Source organism: Chionomys nivalis, chromosome 16 (genome assembly GCF_950005125.1).
Source record: "Chionomys nivalis chromosome 16, mChiNiv1.1, whole genome shotgun sequence".
NCBI classification, from domain to species: domain Eukaryota; kingdom Metazoa; phylum Chordata; class Mammalia; order Rodentia; family Cricetidae; genus Chionomys; species Chionomys nivalis.
Genome location: NC_080101.1, coordinates 27,348,916 through 27,367,176, shown reverse-complemented (window position 1 = coordinate 27,367,176; position 18,261 = coordinate 27,348,916). Strand labels below are relative to the sequence as shown.

Sequence of the window (18,261 nt, the reverse complement as noted above, 5' to 3'; positions counted from 1 at the left end):
GTAGACCAGACTAGCCTCAAACTCACAGAGATCTGCCTGCCTCTGCCTCTTTTTTTTAATTAAATTTATTTATTTATTTATTTATTATTTATTTATTTATTAATTAAAGATTTCTGCCTCCTCCCCGCCACCGCCTCCCATTTCCCTCTTCCTTCCCCAATCTACTCCCCCTCCCTCAGCAGCCCGAAGAGCAGTTAGGGTTCCCTGCCCTGTGGGAAGTCCAAGGACCTCCCGCCTTCTTCCAGGTCTAGTAAGGTGAGCATCCAAACAGCCTAGACTCCCACAAAGCCAGTACGTGCAGTAGGATCAAAACCCAGTGCCATTGTTCTTGACTTCTCAGCAGCCCTCATTGTCCGCTATGTTCAGCGAGTCCGGTTTTATTCCATGCTTTTTCAGACCCAGTCCAGCTGGCCTTGGTGAGTTCCCCTGCCTCTGCCTCTTGAGTGCTGGGATTAAAGGCATGTGCCACCACTGCCCAGCCTTATTTTCTTGATGTTGTCTAGGGAAACATTTTTTTTCTGGTAAAAATTTTGTTACTTTAAATAGTCTTTCTATGGAGCTGGGTAGCACACAGAAGTTTTGAGTTTTGATAAAATTCAGTTTATCAGCATTTTTTTGTGATTATCATGACTAAGAAACCATGGTTTAATACAAAATCCCAAAGGTTAATATGTTTTTGTGTGTGTGTGTGTTATATGTGTGCTTGTGTGTGCAGCATCACATTAATTTTATGGTTGAGGATTACAACAACAGGAGGAGCTGTATTTAAGGGTCACAGCATTAGGAAGGTTAAGAAACTCCATTCTATTAATTTCTACCATATGTTTTGAGACAGGGTCTCTCTGAGTTTGGAGCTCAGTGATTAGCTGTATTCTCTGGCCAGTGAACTCTAAGGATCAGCCTGTCTCCACTGCACCCCACCCCACACTAAGATTACAGATATGTGCTACCATGTTCTGCTTTGTTTGTTTATTTTTATTTTTATTTATTAATTTTTTTTTTGAGATAGGATTTCTTTGTGTAGCCTTGGCTATCCTGGAACTAGCTCTGTATATCAGGCTGGCCTCTAATTTGCAGAGATCTACCTACCCCCGCCTTCCAAGTGCTGGGATCAAAGGCATGCATTCAGATTCCCAGCATGCTCTGCTTTTTCATAGATGCTGGGGATCTGACCTCGGGTCCTCATGCTTACACAGCAGACACTTGACTGGACCATTTCCCCAGCCCCTAATCATTTGTTTTTTGGAGAGTTTTATAGTTCTAGTTGATATATTTAGATCTGTGATCCATTCGTAGTTGTGTGTTCATGGTGCAGAGAATGGTCCAACCTCACTCTTATGCATTATGTACATCTATTTGTTTCCTCTAAAATAGCCTTAGCACATTTATCTGACATGAACTGGGCATGAGAGTAGGGGTTTGTTCCTGGACATTCCTCCTCTTTGATCATATTCTTTTATGACTCAATTCTTTTTGAGACATTCTCTTTACTTGGCTTCCATAAAAACTGTCTGGCTCTTTATTATTGTAATTTTCTTTTGTCATTGGTTTCAAGTTATGCTTGCCTATCTTTTTTTTTTAATCTGTACAACTTTGTAGCACCCTACGGCTCAATCTTGCCTTTCTCTGTTCATATCCATCTCTGAAATGATAATCTAACCTTATGGATTTTATAGTCATTCTGAGACTTTACAGCTCAAGTCCAAACATCTTCCACAAATACCACTCCATATCTATTCAGTATTATTATTAGAAAGTAAACAGGTGTCTCAGACAGAGCACATCCCAATCCAAACTCTAGATATCTTCCTCCTCAATTCCCCAACAACTCTGTTTTTTATCTAGTTTTCCTTGTCAGTAAATTGTGGTCATTCCTGACTTCTTTTTTTCTCAGAAAACTAACATCCTATCCATTAGTAAATTATGCATTCTCTACCTTCAACTTTATTAACTGATTTATTCTCTCTCTCTCTTTTTCTCTCTCTGTTTGTGTGTGTACGTGTGCATCTGTCAGAGGACAACTTACAAGGGTCAGTTCTTTGTGTTTAGCATATGGGTCCCAGAGGTTTAACTCTGTGCTGAACCATCCTGCTAACCTATCATCTACATTCTAAGCAATGATCTGTGCCTCCATAACATTCATTTCTGTTTAGAACACATTTTCTTTCATCTAGATTATTGCAGTAGTCTAACTGGTCTCCTTGTTTAAACTCCTGTCTCTCTATAGTCTGTTTTTAAATAGCAACCAAAGTCGTTGTTATAAAAGATTGCATTGCTTCTTATTCAAAACATTGAGTAATTTTTTTTTCTTTCACTCAGAATGAAAGACAGAGGTCTTTTGGGGGCTTGAACTGGCTCTTCATTGAAAACTTGCTATTCTTCCACACCAGTTTTGTTCTCACCTAAGACTTACGCATGCATGCATTAGACCTAAAATACTTTTCTTCAAGGGCTCGAAATGTTATTTTTATTCTTTTCCTCCACATCTCTGCTTAAATGTATTATTGATGAGACCTCCCTGTCAATTTTTTTTTTTTTTTGCTTTTTCGAGACAGGGTTTCTCTGTGGTTTTGGAGCCTGTCCTGGAACTAGCTCTTGTAGACCAGGCTGGTCTCGAACTCACAGAGATCCGCCTGCCTCTGCCTCCCAAGTGCTGGGATTAAAGGCGTGCACCACCACCGCCCGGCCTCCCTGTCAACTTTTAATTTAAAAAGTTTGGTTATTTTTTTTCCGAGACAACCTTGTATTTACTACATTGACATTCAGTTCACTGTGTAGCTAAGGATAGCCTTGAACTTCTGATTTTTCTGCCTCTCCCTCTGAAAATGGTACAGGCTTCTGACATATTTTCTTTGGTCCTGGACAAGAGAGGTTTTCTCTCTCTCTTTCTTTCTTTCTTTCTTTCTTTCTTTCTTTCTTTCTTTCTTTCTTTCTTTCTTTTTTTCTTTCTTTCTTTCTTTCTTTCTTAAAAAAAAACCTTTTGTTTTCTAAGTCCTGAAATTTCTAGATTCCTTTTGCTAAATACAATACTTAGGTTTGCCAAGCCTTCTGGCTAAAAAGGTAAGATCAAATATATAGTGCTTATTCTCAAGAAGTTCACAGATTCCTTGATCACAAGATGTTCTCAATAAATTCACAGTTCTCAGGCTGGGGGATAGTTTACTTGGTACAATGTTTGTTTACAAACTTTAGGATCTGAGTTTGATCCTCAGTACTCACATAAAGCACCAGGCATTGAGGTTCATACCCCTATAATCCCAGCACTGTGGAGGCAGAAAGAGGAGGCTCTCTAGGACTTGCTGGCCAGCCAGTCTAGCCAAATTGAGTTCTAAGTTTGGCAAAAGACCCTATCTCTAAAAGTAATGTAAAAGGCCAACAAGATAGCTCAGTGGATAAAGGCTTGTACCACCAAATTTAACAACCTGGAATTTGGTCTCTGGAACCCACATGATTGAAAGAAAGAACTGACTCCTACAATTTTTTTTCTGACTTTCACATATATGCCATGGTACTTGTGAATACTTGCATGATTTACATATACACTCACAAATAAATAGATTTTTTTAAAAAAGTAATGATTTTTTACTTTTTTATGTAAATGATTTTTAATGTAGAATGATTAAGGAAAACACTAACCTTGACCTTTGGCATCTACGTACATGTGTATACAATTATACACACATACGCAGAAATCCACAGTTCTCAAGAAGTATAAAGGGAGATGTTTATACAGACAACTGCAATGAAACATACTATTGATAATGTACTGCCACAGAAGAGTCCACACAGAAGAGTGAGTGCTATTGACACATGATGAAGAGATACCTTATTCTGCCCTTGGAAGTCAAATAAGGAAATTTCATAGAGGTTTTAATATTTGATCTCAGTCATGAAGAATAAGCCCTGGTCTGTTCCATGAGCTTGAGAGGAAGATGTGCAGGCATTCAGTGGGCAGCATGCAGTAAGACTTTTGCAAATGGGACAGATACAGATGGAAGGCAGAAGGGTAAGTTACAATGGTGTCAAAATTTAAAAATTTGAAGTATATGTTGTAATAAGGCATGGTGAGCCACTGATGCTGCCAAGCAAAGAAAAACTGTGATGAACAGTTTGAAATAGATTATGAAGTATGAATTGGAGAGGACCATGTCCAGTGCCAAGGGAGGTGAGCATAGAGTTTCTTGTTGTAGTCCAGATGAGAGGCATTGAGGGTATGGATTAGGTCAGTGGCAATCTAGAATACATATCAGGAAAAAAAATGTCAAAAGATAGTTAGGAGTTAGACTACAGAGGATTGAACTATCAGCCCATACCGTACTAGTTAGGATTTCTACAGCTGTGAAGAGATACCATGACCATGGCAATTCTTATAAAGGAAAAACATTTAATTGGGGGGGGCTTACTTTTCCAGAAATTTAGTTCATTATCATCATTGCAGGACATGGAGGTGTGTAGAAGACATGATGCTGGCTACATATTGATCAGAAGCTAACAGGAAGTGGTCTGAGATGCTAGGCATGGCTTGAGCATATATGAGACCTCAAAGCCTGCCTCAGCAGTGACTCACTTCCTCCTACAAGGCCATACCTTCTAATAGTACCACTCACTTTGGGGGCTCTTTTCTTTAAAACTACCACACATATTTACTGAGTAAAAAGAAGGAAGAATCTGGCTGTGGTGGGGGAGGGAAAGTAAGAGGAGGTATTTGTGGTGGTGGTGGTGGTGGTTGTGTGTGTGTGTGTGTTTTAAAACATCCTCCGTTTAAACTAAGCATACGTTATGCAGGTGCTATGCAATAGTCAGTTAATAGTACGCTAGGCTAAGCAGGGATCTGAAGGTATGGTGTAACTACTGTTAATGTCCAGCTGAGATTCCACATCTATCCATTTGTCATATTCTCATGTGTGTGATGGTGGAATTTGTCAAGGCATGATATGATAAGTACTAAAAAGAGGACAAAGATAAAAAGATCTTAGATGCCTTAGTAGGACTTAATTAACTACTACCTGGATGGGTATCAGGAAAAGCTGTGTCAGGCTGGAAGATGGAATGAGTAAATAAATATGTAGATTTTTGACTATGTGAGAAAATGAGATTGTAAAGTCCAAGAAAGTAGGTGGTAGAGGAAAATTTGGGGATTAGGATCAAATCTTTAAGAGCTTTGATGGCTTTGTCAGCTTATTGTATATTTTAAAAATTTATGTGTGTTTGTGTGTTTACATGTGTGCATGTACACATTCTTGGGCCTAAGGTTAATGTCAGGAGTCTTGATTATTTTCCACCTTGGTCATTGAGGCAGGGTTTCAGATGAACCCAGAACTTGCTAATATAGCTAGTCTAGCAAACCAGGTTGTTCCAAAGATCCCACATCTCTGTTTTCCAGATGCTAGAGTTAAAGGTGGGCTGTCTTTCTGTCTGGCGTCTGTTTGAGTCTGGGGTATTTGAACTTCAGTCCTCAGGCCTGTGCAGCGGCATTCTATTCACTGAGCCATTTCCTCACCTGAAATTGATTATATTTTATTCTTGAGAATAAAATTTTGGAGAAACCAATGGCAGGGAGGGGGTAATCAGAATATGGTATGATATCTAGGCTGTGTTTAAGAAATAGAGAAGGAAAGAAATATTTTCAATTTGAGTCTTTAGGGTCAAAGTAGTTCTTGCCTAATTTTCTTATTCAGAGAGAAAAAAGTATCCTCAGGAGGGTGGGATGCGGATGTGAAAGAGTTCTGTTCCTGCTCCAGGAAGAACTTATCTTTAATCCTCACTCACCTTCCTGGTGCCACACTATGGTGGAGGATTCCTATTACAGAATTCATTCTTCTCTCTAAACAAGTGATTCATTTGGCCATCAGAAATAGAATTGAGAACTTATGAATTAGTTTCTTCTATTTGCAATATGATAGTGATGGACTTTTCATATGAAGAGACAAGAAAGTGGAAGGGCCTAGTCAGATGATTTCATAGAGAAGGAAGCCACATGTGGTCCTGTAAAGCAGCGTAGTCGCTGGTGAGTAGAAAAGGAGACTCTGTCTTCTGCTGTGACTTGCTTGACCAGTCTGAAAGTGTCCATTTCCCTTGGAGTATTGCTCTGAGATTAATACATAATAATCAAACCTGAGATTGGAGTCATAGTTTTAGTATTCAGATCACTGTGATTTCTGTTAGAGCAGTTGACACTCCAAGGTCTTTCCATGTTCAACATCTTGATCCTGGCTGTAACTCTAGGTCCTACTTTAGCCCAGCCTTATTTAGTCTGGAGAAAAATGCCCAGGTCCGCAGCCAAGTCTGCACTGTGAAATGGAAAGGGCTCAGCCACCAAGCTTAGGTTTTGAGGAGCTATATACAGATGAAGTTAGCTCATATGGCTTTTGCAGAAAGAAGGTACTGTGTGCTTAGCAACTTGTGCTGCCTGCAGGAGTCTGATTCTGTAGCCTTGGCAGTCCTGACTCTGAACACAGACTGCTTTGGGAGAAGAGAAGGACAAGTGGAATCCCCAGGCAGACCTTGTCCTTTGCATTAAGTACTCCCTGTTTATTCAGACTAAAAATCAGACCAGCCGACACAGGAAGTAAGGATTCTGGGAGTCAGTCAAGTGTCCTTTATGGCCTCCCCCAATGTTCAAAGTCCCTCTTCTCCATGTCCCTCTAGGATTAGCTGCCATTCTTTTGGGTTCCTGCAATAGAACTGAACCTACTAACCTTTCTGCCCTTTTTGTTTTTTTTCCTGCTCTTTCTCTCCTACAGAAGGAAAGCAAGAAGCTCTTCAGGTTGTGCCTCTGGTCATTTGAGCCTATTTTGTTGTTTATTTTCTACTTCTCTCTGATTACTGTGTGTATGTATATGTGTGCATGATCTGTGCCTCTGAGCTGTGGTTCACATTAGATAACCTGTTTTTCCAGAAAGAAGTTTGTATGCATGCTTCTGCTGTGTGTGCTCATGCCATGTTCCCTGGAACGTAGTGAAAGAATGTGTGTGTGCTGTCATGGATGCACATTCAATATAGCATGTGTGTGCTTCCACTTGTATTCAGTCTGACACTGCAACACACTCGATTGCCCTCCTCTTCTCCTAGTTTGCACAGTGTGTCCATTTCCTACTTGTTGCCAACTCTGGCATATGTTGTAACCAACCCTGACTGAGCCCAGCATGTTCACATACTTTATATTTGAGTTCAGGAGCTACGACAGATATATTTAGGGTCTGGAACCCTAAGTATGAAAGTATATTCATGCTTTTGAGCTAACTCCCTGACCTCTGGTTGGGCATAAGCCTCTGAACATATACCTGTTGTATGGCCATCGCAAGCCTTGTGAAGCACTAATGCCCTGTGCCTGTTAGTTATGGCTCTTGAATTTAGTGAGGATTTATGTTGCTTGTGACTTTGGCTCTAACAAACACTGAATCCTGTTCAGATGAGTTTGTTCATAGGTTCTGAACCTATAAGCACAGGATTCATGTTCACCTGGATTTTTCTTTGGGTATATCTCTGTCTGTGAGCATACCTTCTATAAGTACTGGCTAGACTCCTTCCTGCTCCCTCCCTCCTTCAGTGTGCTGTGAATGCATGCTCTGTGCTTCTGCAAACTGTTGCCCTCTCTGAGCACAGGAAATGTTCACAATCTGGGCCTAGCTCCCAAAGACTTTTTTTGTCTGTTTTCTGAAGCCAAGTAGTTTCTGGCAAATATCTAATTCTAAAAATTAAAAAAAAAAAAAAGAGGTAAGAATCCTTTCAGTACAGTAGCTGCTTCCAGAGGGAAGATATGGCCTGGTTGGTAGGGTCTAGGGATGCACAGATCTCGGCCTCTGCCCTAGCATCCTTGGGAGACTTGTTCCCCATTGCCTCACCCACTGTTGTTTCTCCTGTTGGCACATTCCTAGCCCTCCCCTTACCACTGTCCTCCCCTCCAGGACTAGGATGGGAGGCAGATGAGCTGGAATAGGGATGGAGTAGACAGATGGATTAAAGCTTGGGGAACCTGGCAAGTGTTTACAGAGGAGGACCTCCAATCCTAAGTCCACCTGAACTGTTGCCCTCCTTTCCATCACCTGTTAGACCATCTTAGCTCCCCATACTCTTCTGTCTGTTACTCCCTCCAGAGATAACCACCTTATTTTTGTCCCCCTTCTGGAGCTCATTTGTACTAGGATAGTTAAGGACCAAGGCAGTTGGGGTAAAAGGAACAAAGCTCGCTAGGAGGCCCCAGACGTGCCAGTATTGATTTCTTGTTACTCAAAAGCCTGCACAATGGCTTTCCTGGAGCCCCCCATTAACTTTAGAACTCTCTCTTCTCTGCATTGCTTAAAAATTTTTTTCTTGTTCATTTGGCTTTGTGCTCTTGTTTTATGTAGAAACCTTTAAAAAAGTGGGTTTTTTTTTTGGTAACTGTTCTTTTCTTGATTGTTTGGTACCTCAGTTTTCAACTTCTTATCCTAAGTTTTATGTACTGTAAAATCCACCAAAATCATAGCCCAAGTATTTAATCTGCCCTATAACCTCTTACTAGATCATTTATAAAATGTAGGGGCTAGACCCACTCTTATCTTTACATAGTGAGCCTGAGGTTCAAGGACCCCAAGCTACACCAAGTTGTCCTTTTACCTCAATAAATGGGATCCCAAGAAATTCATTTCTCCTGCTGTCTCCCAATTGCTTATATAAAGAAGGTAAGAGTTCCAGCAGCTAGCTGCTCCCAGTGGATCTCAGCCCCGAGATCTTTCTGTTTACTGCTCACAACAGCAGTCTATTGATGCCCATGGTAATAGGGTACCGGTTCTGTCACAGAATGGTTCATATGACCTACTTTGCTCACTGCCCAACCCATAGGCACTCTTCCATTTCCCATGAGCTAACTTTTTTCTTCTCTTTTTAAAGATTTCAGATGATGGTGACTCCTCTATGCCTCAGTGGCTCCCAGACGGGTACGTGGTCCTCTGCAAGCTTCCTGTGGACTCCATCTTTTCTTTGGGGATATGTGAGACAGCTCCATATGCTGGATTGTGGGAGGGAAAGGAAGAGGTCCCACCATGGGTTGGATGGCTGTCTGGGGTAGAGGAAAGAGCTGTTGACTGACTCCTGAGAGGCTGAAGCAGGAGCTTTGTGTAACAGTCCTTGGACCAGGAGAGGCCACTTTAGCACTCACATCCTTGCCTGTCTAATTTCTCTCTCTCAGTTTTTTATTTGCATTGATTTTCTGCCTGTGTGTGTGAGGGTGTAGGATCCCCCAGAACTGGAGTTATAGACGGTTGTGAGCTACTATGTGGGTGCTAGGAATTGAACCACAATAATCTGGAAGAGTCAGTGTTCTTAACCATTGAACAATCATCTCTGAATGTGTAGTTTCTTATTTATCGTGTCATAGTGGAGATGTGCTTTTTATATAGAAAATAAAGGCATTAGAATAAATATATTCATCTGAAATATTTTCCTATTTCATTGTTGGTGTAGCTGATTGTTTTACTCCCTGGACTCAGTCCTGTTCTAGTTGTGAGTCACTTATTACATCCCACTCCAGTCAAGACACAAGTGGCATCCCTTCTGAGCTCTGGGTTCTGTCTGTGCTTTGTTTCTGACCCATGTGATTGCACCAGAGTCATTTTAGAGCTCAACTGCTACCCATAACCTACTGATTGTTCTCAGGAGAGGAGCTCAAGTGTCCCCCAGGGCCTCTTCTTCCAGCAGCCCATTTAGTTCTCCTACCTTCCCTTTCTTGTTGTCCCACAAAGGCTTCTGACATCAGCTTCTCAGCTGCCTCCTCCTACTCTTAGCCAGGGAAGAATGTCAGACTGTCAGACAGATCACAAAGTTAGCTACTATATTCTCTCTCTCTCTCTCTCTCTCTCTCTCTCTCTCTCTCTCTCTCTCCCTCCCTCCCTCCCTCCCTCCCTCCCTCCCTCCCTCCCTCCCTCCCTCCTTCTCTCTCTCTCTCTCACTCTCTCTCTCTCTCTCTCTCTCTCTCTCTCACACACACACACACACACACACACACACACACACACACTTTGTCTTCTTTGGGCAAGTCGTTTGAAAGAGCCAGCCCTTTCCATCCTTTTGACTTAACCAAAGCATATCGTAGTTGCTAGAATTCACTGTGAATTCTTGTCACTAGTTACTTCTTCAGTGAACATTAGATTCTTCTAATAATTATGAAATGTATATATATATACCAGTAGAGCCTATCCAAATTGGTTTTAAAATAGAATGCAAGGGTTTTCAAAATAATTTCCTCTTGTCTTCCTTTCTGTGCTTCTTAGGTTTGTTAGTCTCACTGAAACAAAGTCCACCTCCTGTGCTGAGAGAGCTAGTTCACTAGACATTTGTATGTTGAGTTGGCTCTTCCAGCTTCTGGTCTTAACCCAATTTGTGTCTTCCTTTTTTTGCCTATATCACGGTCACATCTGATTTTTCTGGGACTTCTATGTTTAGACCAGTTATGGTGCACAACCCAGCTACCCAGTATCTCTAGCTCATTGTTGTTACTGGAAGCAAATGCATGATTAGTTGAGTATGTTTGTGTGCATCTATAAACTGAAGACTCTGAGGCAGGAGGCCTGTGGTTTATGGCTACCCTTAGCTAGCTGTATAGCGAATCCAAGGCCAGCCTAGACAAAGCAGCAAGACCCTTTCTCAAAACAAAACTAAGTACATAAGGTTCATTTTGGAGGATAGTTTGTTTATTTATTATAGTTCATAATTCAGCATTGAAAGAGCCAGAGCCTTTTTTTTCCTTTTTAACTCCGCCGTATTTTATGGAGGTGACACTGAGACTCAAAGAGGAGGAGGAATATTGGACACAGGGAGCTGACCAAACTGCAGACAAATTCAGGTTATAGCAGTATAAGACTGATACGCTTTTGGAGCCATACTCTGTTTTCTCTTGTTCTTTTTTTAAACGTTATGTTAATAAAATTAGGCAACGACAAAAAAATTAGTATACCAAAGTGTATACTACACTTTATAGGTCTTCAGTTGCTTTTGCTGTAATTCTTCTCTGGTTTCTGTTGACGGATATTTACGTAGGCATTTAGTATTGATCTAGACTACCACTATCAGAGTCCCTCCGCTGTTACCTCCTGCCTCCACTCCTTGACTTTGTAAGTCTCCCGTTGCACTCCCTCAGCCTCTTCTGAGTTGTAGGAACTTAACTCTTCATGGAGACCCTCTGTGTCAGAAGTCTCAAGTAGACAGAATAGATGAGCCTCTTACTGGTAGATGGAAGTCTCCCTCAAATGTCATTGTTTAGTCGTCTTGCTTGCCTAGGCAGGCGGCTCTTCTGCTGGAGCCACCTTGTGGGCTCTGTTGTAGCCTAGGCTATACTAGACTTCTCTTTGGGGAGTTATCTGGTCTATGTAGAGCGAAAGCTCTCTTGGTACTAGTTCCCAAGTTGCCTTTTGAAGTACAAGCATCATCAAATAAACAAAAGTGTCTTGAATTGTTCCAGTGAGGTAAAAGAGCTTTTAGACATTGCTGAAATGGAAGGAAGCACTGAGAAACTAAAAGAAGATTCCATTGTTAATCCCTTGGATTTCTTTCCTCACTTACTGTCTTCCTTAATCTTTTAAAGGTACATGGAGGTTAGTTCATTATCCTCTGAGCAGGAGGAAAACAAGGATAATAGAATAAAGGACCCGACAGTAGGACAAAGCTAGGACTAAAGATTCTGATGCTTTCTTCTCTCCTTAGGCCAGCTGGAGGGCTCTATGGCATTGACAGCATGCCGGATCTACGAAAAAAGAAGCCACTGCCACTTGTCAGTGATCTGGTGAGTGAAACCCCTGGCATTAGCTCAGTAGTAGCCTTTGGATATACACCCCAATAGGACTTGGCAAACTCTCGGGATTAGAATCAGCCATTTCAGATTTACTGATACTTAATAATGGTTTCAGTGGATCCTAGTTCTAAATTACTTCTAAGCCAGGACCCTGGGCTCTTCAATGAGTCAAGTTCCTACCTGGAACATTTGTAGCTTATGCCTTAAATACTGAATTCAAAGATCTTATATCAGGCATCTTAATTCCTCTAGGTAGCTTTGCAACCTTTTGTGATAACCAAGAATGGAAACTGACCCCACCTCCTGCCTTTAATTTAGATTACTGACACCTTGGTATGTGATACAAATAACTGGAGCTTGATCCTTCCTAGAAGTCAAATGAAAACTTCCTAAAACATAAGTTCTATAGACTGTGTCTTAACCTAAGACATTGAGAAGATATGATAAAACATTTGTGGAACTGAATTGCATTAGGCTTAGGAGTTAAAGGTGCTCTTGGAATCTCAAGGATGACCAAAACCTCCTATTCTAGGTCTTACTTTTATTTATTTATTTATTTATTTATTTATTTATTTAAATTTTTTTTTCGAGACAGGGTTTCTCTGTAGCTTTGGAGCCTATCCTGGAACTAGCTCTTGTAGACCAGGCTGCCCTCGTCTCACAAAGATCCGCCTGCCTCTGCCTCCCGAGTGCTGGGATTAAAGGCGTGTGCCACCACCGCCCAGCTTAGGCCATACTTTCTAAAGCAGGATCAATGTGAGCAATTTTCTGTAGCCTGTGAGTGGTAGGAATAGAGTGGGACCTAGGCTTTCCCAGAGGCTCTGAGCTCTAAGGTCAGATATGAGGTGTGAGGATTCAGCAGGATTTGAACCCTCTTCTTTTTCCCATTTTCTACTCCTGTGACTCTTATTTCTCTCTGTTCTGTCCATTCTGGTTTTCCTATCCACTCCTTTTCTTTTTTCTCCTATTCTCTGTTCTCTTTTTCTCCTACCAGTTTCTCTATCCTTCACTGGGTGAATGGAAACGTCATTTCCCTTATTTTCATCACCATTTCTTCCTTTCCTTACTTCCTACCAGTTCTGTATCTTCTTTTTCATTCTCTTTTTAGTGTACCTTATCTTCCACCAGCTTCTCATCTAGCTGGTAGAAGGTGGATTCTGATCTCATATTTTCCTTATTATCATTTCCTTTATTATCTCCTTGCTTACCTTTCTTCTTACTCTTTTATCTCTACCTCCCCTCCCTTTCTCCACAAACAGGTCTGGATCATTTCTTGTTTTCCCTCCTCTGTCTTTTAGCTTTGCCTGTTTTTCACTTTGAGACACACTGGCCCTTAGAGTGGGTACTCAGCCTGTGCCCTGGGCAGCTCTCTCTGGATGAGACAGTTTTAGTAGATAGAGTTATTAGAACATGTCTTTGTGGTAAACTGGAGGAAAGAACCTCTTAGTTGCCTCTGAAAGTTTTTATGCCCTTAGTGGACTTTAACATCATGTTGTTCCTTTCTTTGCTTTCCTCTGCACAGGCTATGGTGAGTGCATCCAGGGCCCTTCCCCGTCCTCTTAAGAGTCCACATTCCCAAATTATTTGGGCCCCTCTCAACTGATGTTTTTGCTGAGGCTCATGAGCTCTGCCTGCTCAATTTCTGCTGCCTTAATGAAGTCATGTGTCTTTTAGGGGCTTCCTTTAAGATTTTGGCTTGGCAGAAACATGGAGTTCCTCTACATAAGAACCTGGCTAGCAGGACAGCCCCCGTTATTGAACTTTACTCTCTGTCCTGTTTGGCCTCCACTGCCCCTTTTTACTTGCCAAATACCCTGTTTATTTGGGCTGCTGGCCTTTGTTTCCCCATGGATTGGGTGTGGGGAGGTATCTTGGCATAGGAATTAGCATGGATGGTTCTTATATGTGACTCTGATAGCCTGTGTGTGTATTTCATTCTTATAACCTGTTCCTTACTATATTCTAAGCTTTTCATTTTTCCTTTGCCTTCTAATAGACAAGGGATTTCTATGGGATAAGACACCATAAGAATAGTGAAAGAGGAAAGCCCTTTGGATGGTGGCTATCCTGAAAGAAGTACCATACTAACATTGCTAGAACAGTCCCTTGAGGACCTGGGGTGTTACATCTCAACCTGGGACTCTATTATCTATTACCCAGGGGCAGTTTCTGAGTGACAGTAAAAGTAGAATGGTTATAGAATGGTTATCTGTTACAGTCAAGTGGCATTAGAAACTGAGGCTGTCTCTTCAGGACTGCTAGTCTTTTGTGGCAACCAGGGTTGACAGACAGCTCTTCTCTCATAGTCACTGGTTCAGTCACGGAAAGCGGGGATTACTTCTGCAATGGCTACACGTACCACTCTCAAGGATGAAGAGCTGGTAAGTAACTCATAAGCTTTTGTTGAGTCTACTGGCATCAGGATTGATCATCTTTGTAGCCATACTAACTATGAATTTTAAAATTCTGGACATATATGGTTGCCAAGATAATATCTGGTCTTAATTTTCTACACTGGGAGAAACAAGAGTCCAGATTGGAGTATTAAAGCATATGGCCACTGATCTTGGGTGTTTTTTTTTTTTTAAGATTTATTTATTTATTATGTATACAGTGTTTTGTCTGTCTGTTTGCTGGCCAGAAGAGGGCACCAGATCTCATTATAAATGGCTATGGTTGCTGGGAATTGAACTCAGGACCTCTGGAAGAGCAGTCAATGCTCTTACCCTCTGAGCCATCTCTCCAGTCCCTGATCTTGGGGTTTTATAGTGAGTCTTTTACCCTCTTGTTTCTCTAGAGTGAATGAATGTTCAGATTCAATTATGGACCCATGTTGGATGAGTCTTTTACCCTCTTTTTTCTCTAGAGTGAATGAATGTTCAGATTCAACTATGGGCCCACGCTGGATGACTAGAAGTAAATTTAGTGGGGCCTTCTCTGTGCCAGGCTAGGCTCTGGGCTGGTCCAGGCTAGGTTGTGTTATTCAGAGAAGAAACCAGGTTGCAGCCCTGGCACTTTTCAGCATGGTCATACAGTTGTTGGTATGTGATGGGGCATGTGTCTTTCAGAAATCCCATGTGTATAAGAAAACTCTGCAGGCCTTAATCTACCCCATCTCGTGTACCACACCCCACAACTTTGAGGTCTGGTCAGCTACTGCTCCTACCTACTGCTATGAGTGTGAAGGTTTACTCTGGGGCCTTGCCCGGCAAGGCATGCGCTGCAGCGAGTGTGGAGTCAAGTGCCATGAGAAGTGCCAGGATCTGCTCAATGCCGATTGCCTACAACGTGAGTCGTCCCATGGGATGAGGACTGGGGAGCAGGGGCAACAGGGCCTTTCTAAAAGAGTCTGCAGCAAACAGCAGTGGTGTCTGGTTTATTATTTTCTATTCTGATTTATTCTGAGGGCCTTTACTTTTCAGAAAAGTAAGGTGCTGAATCAAGAGATACTGCTTTTCCAAACAATGGGCCTTACAGTTTCCCTTAACTTCCTTTAGGGAAAATCCTTGAACTTTCTATAGCCTTCTGTTGGAGCTCAAGTCTCTTGCAGGATTCATGTGGTTCCAGAGGCTCAACTAGAATAGTATACACCATTGCTCATGTGACTAGAGCATGTTTAATCAAGGACTGAGAGGACAAAAAAGAGAGTTCTATGAATTTCCAGGCCTCCCAGAGAAGCCTCCCATAGGTCTAACTAGATCCTAGGAGACAGAATTTATTACTTGTAGACAGATCTTCTAGACAACAGAAGTTTCAGGTAGATGGAGCAACAGACTATAAGGAAAGTGTAACAGGTGCTCAAAGCCCAGCTACGTATGTCACGTGTGCCGCTGATGGTATTTGCACATAGGAACAGGAAAAGCAACAAGTTCCTAGCAGGGAAGGTGATAGTACTCAAAGTTACTGCCACTCTGCCCAACTTTTACTGAGTTTGCTCTCAGTGTAGCCAGACTTCAGGAAGAATGGCAGCAAAGGAATGTAGGTAAGTATTCTCTTAGCCCTCCATGTCTCCCAGCTGTTACTCATAATAATGCTTTAAAGGTTGTAGTAGAAGAAGATAAGCAGATAATAATTGTGACCATTTCTTGAGCAATTGCTGCACGCTGGGAAGAACGTGTATTATAATACACATTTTGAAAGACTGTGTATTGTACTCTTTTGCCAGGCATGAAGGACACACCCTTAATCCCAGCATTGGGTGGCAGAAGCAGGCAGATCTCTATGAGTTCAAGGCCAGCCTGGTCTACATAGTGAGTTCTTAATTCTAGGACAATTAAGGCTACATAGTGAGAGCCTGTCTCAAATAACAAAGTAAAAGAAAGAACCCCAGGAGATAAATACCACTGTTTCCTCACAGAGAGAAAGTAGTTCACAAAACGAGGAGTGGTAGAACTAGGGTTTAAACCCAGGTTTGATACCAAAGATTTTATTTTCTTATCATACTACACTATTTGTTGAGATTAAAAGCACTAGAACCATAGAGTACAACCCAATTGGTAGGTAAGATTGGCCGAATTGTCATGGCCACCTACCATTGCTCCGCAACATCTGAAACACCCTTTGGATATATTTTGACCATAGAGTTAGACACTTGATGGGAGACTCTTCCAATATTTATCTAAACAAAATAGTATAATGAATTCCCATCATCATTATCAAGATTTTGCTACCTTTCAAATTTTATTTTAAAGTCCTCTGGGCAGGCAGCAGGCATCACAGTGATCACCTTTTTGAAGGGAATTCACAATATCCTTAAGCTTCCCCCATTGTTTCATGCCTCTTCCCAACACTTCTTCCTGGCTTGACCTTGGTCTTGGAGGTAGCCTGTTGCTTAGTTCTACTTTATGGGCCATCCTTCAGGGGCTGCTGAAAAGAGCTCTAAACATGGAGCTGAGGACAGGACGCAGAACATTATTATGGCTATGAAGGACCGTATGAAGATTCGAGAACGGAATAAACCAGAGATCTTTGAGGTTATCCGAGATGTCTTCACAGTGAGCAAAGTTGCCCATGTGCAGCAGATGAAAACAGTGAAGCAGAGTGTCCTGGATGGTACCTCCAAATGGTCAGCCAAAATTACCATCACTGGTAAGCAAGCTAAAGTTTGAGGGCTTAGGGAGACCATGGGGAAAGCACGAGGAGGAAGCATCTCAAGTATGAGGGAGCAAGGCATTGAGGAGAAAGAATTTATAACTGAGAAGAAAAGAGAATCCTATCATTCATCCCTCCTCTCCCACTTAGACCCTGGTGCAAGAAGAGGCCAGTATCCACAAGCACTATGAACAATTATACAAGCATATCCAAACAATCTGACATTGTATACTCAGTTGGATTTTATAAAAACTGGGCATGGGAGGAAAGGGGTAAGGAGGAAACCAAAGACTATTTGACTGGTGGTTTGCTATTATGGTAGGCAGCACTGAAGCATGTGTACATTAGAGAGTTAGGAACCAGTGAGGTCGGTGGCCATTGATCAGGAAGTACTCAGGGAAGGAGATGAGGTTCTTGGATTAAACTTGAAGGAGAAGTTGGTAGCCTATGGCTAAGGTTACATGTGGAGAAGTAAGGCTCCTGTGCATATACAGGAGGCTTCTCTAAGTTGGAGAGAATGTGGTCAGTGCTATGGGAACTTGTGACTTAACTCTGAAATGTACTTTTCTGATTTGTGCTTGGGTTGCAGTGGTTTGTGCCCAGGGCCTACAAGCCAAAGATAAGACAGGATCCAGTGACCCTTATGTGACTGTGCAAGTTGGGAAAACCAAGAAGCGGACCAAAACCATCTTTGGAAATTTGAATCCTGTTTGGGAAGAGAAGTTCCATTTGTAAGTCACACATGACTCTCTGTCTTGAAACTTATATATTTTAGAAGCGATATTAGAACCCACTTTTCTGGCTTGAGCCCTAAGACTCTGGACAAAGACTATGAAGATTCTCACCTGTCTCACTGGGTAGCAGCCATACTTTCTTGGGGTTTCTTCTTAAAGTCTTTGGTAGTTTACCCAAACCCTGTCTTAACTAGGTCAGTTTATGGGTCCTGGTGCTTTTTCTAGCACTAGAACAATTTTACTACTACCCTGTGATACCTCCATAACCCTGCCTAGGAAGTATTAAGTTTTTCTCAGGACTGAGGAAAGGATGTCTTGCCTATAAACTGGGTAATTATGCTTGAAAATGGCAATTGGGTCTGGAGGCGTTTCCCTCTTTCCTAAGGAAAGTCTTTCTTCCTACCCAAGCATATTCCTCCATTCCTTTCCCCTTACCTCTCTTCCTTACAGACTGTTTCACCATATCCTAGAACTTGAATGAAAGTCTGGAGTGGCCAGATGCTTTGTCTTACATCCCTACTCCCCAAAGTATAAGACCAGGACTTTGGGTCTGAATCTGCTGAGCAGGCTGACTATACAGAAAGCAGGTTCTGCTGACTCCTCTGAGCACTCAGGGAAAAGGATTGGGATACAGTGAAATTACTCTCCAGTCCAGGTAGCAATTACTAA

At 41.8% G+C, this 18,261-nt stretch overlaps 1 protein-coding gene across 5 annotated transcripts in view; it reads left to right on the top strand.

Annotated features, from left to right (window-relative positions):
- The window catches only part of Unc13b (unc-13 homolog B), a 193,328-nt gene that overhangs the window by 150,394 nt on the left and 24,673 nt on the right, over positions 1–18,261 (top strand). For 3 of the 5 annotated variants that reach the window (XM_057790263.1, XM_057790262.1, XM_057790261.1), the window contains 6 exons: positions 8,872–8,918; positions 11,680–11,758; positions 14,074–14,148; positions 14,836–15,055; positions 16,628–16,855; positions 17,448–17,589. In XM_057790263.1, the coding sequence (XP_057646246.1) occupies positions 8,872–8,918; positions 11,680–11,758; positions 14,074–14,148; positions 14,836–15,055; positions 16,628–16,855; positions 17,448–17,589 (791 nt within the window). Of the gene's footprint in view, positions 1–6,743; positions 6,767–8,871; positions 8,919–11,679; positions 11,759–14,073; positions 14,149–14,835; positions 15,056–16,627; positions 16,856–17,447; positions 17,590–18,261 lie in introns of all 5 variants that reach the window. The other 2 variants (XM_057790259.1, XM_057790260.1) reach the window with 1 other exon arrangement.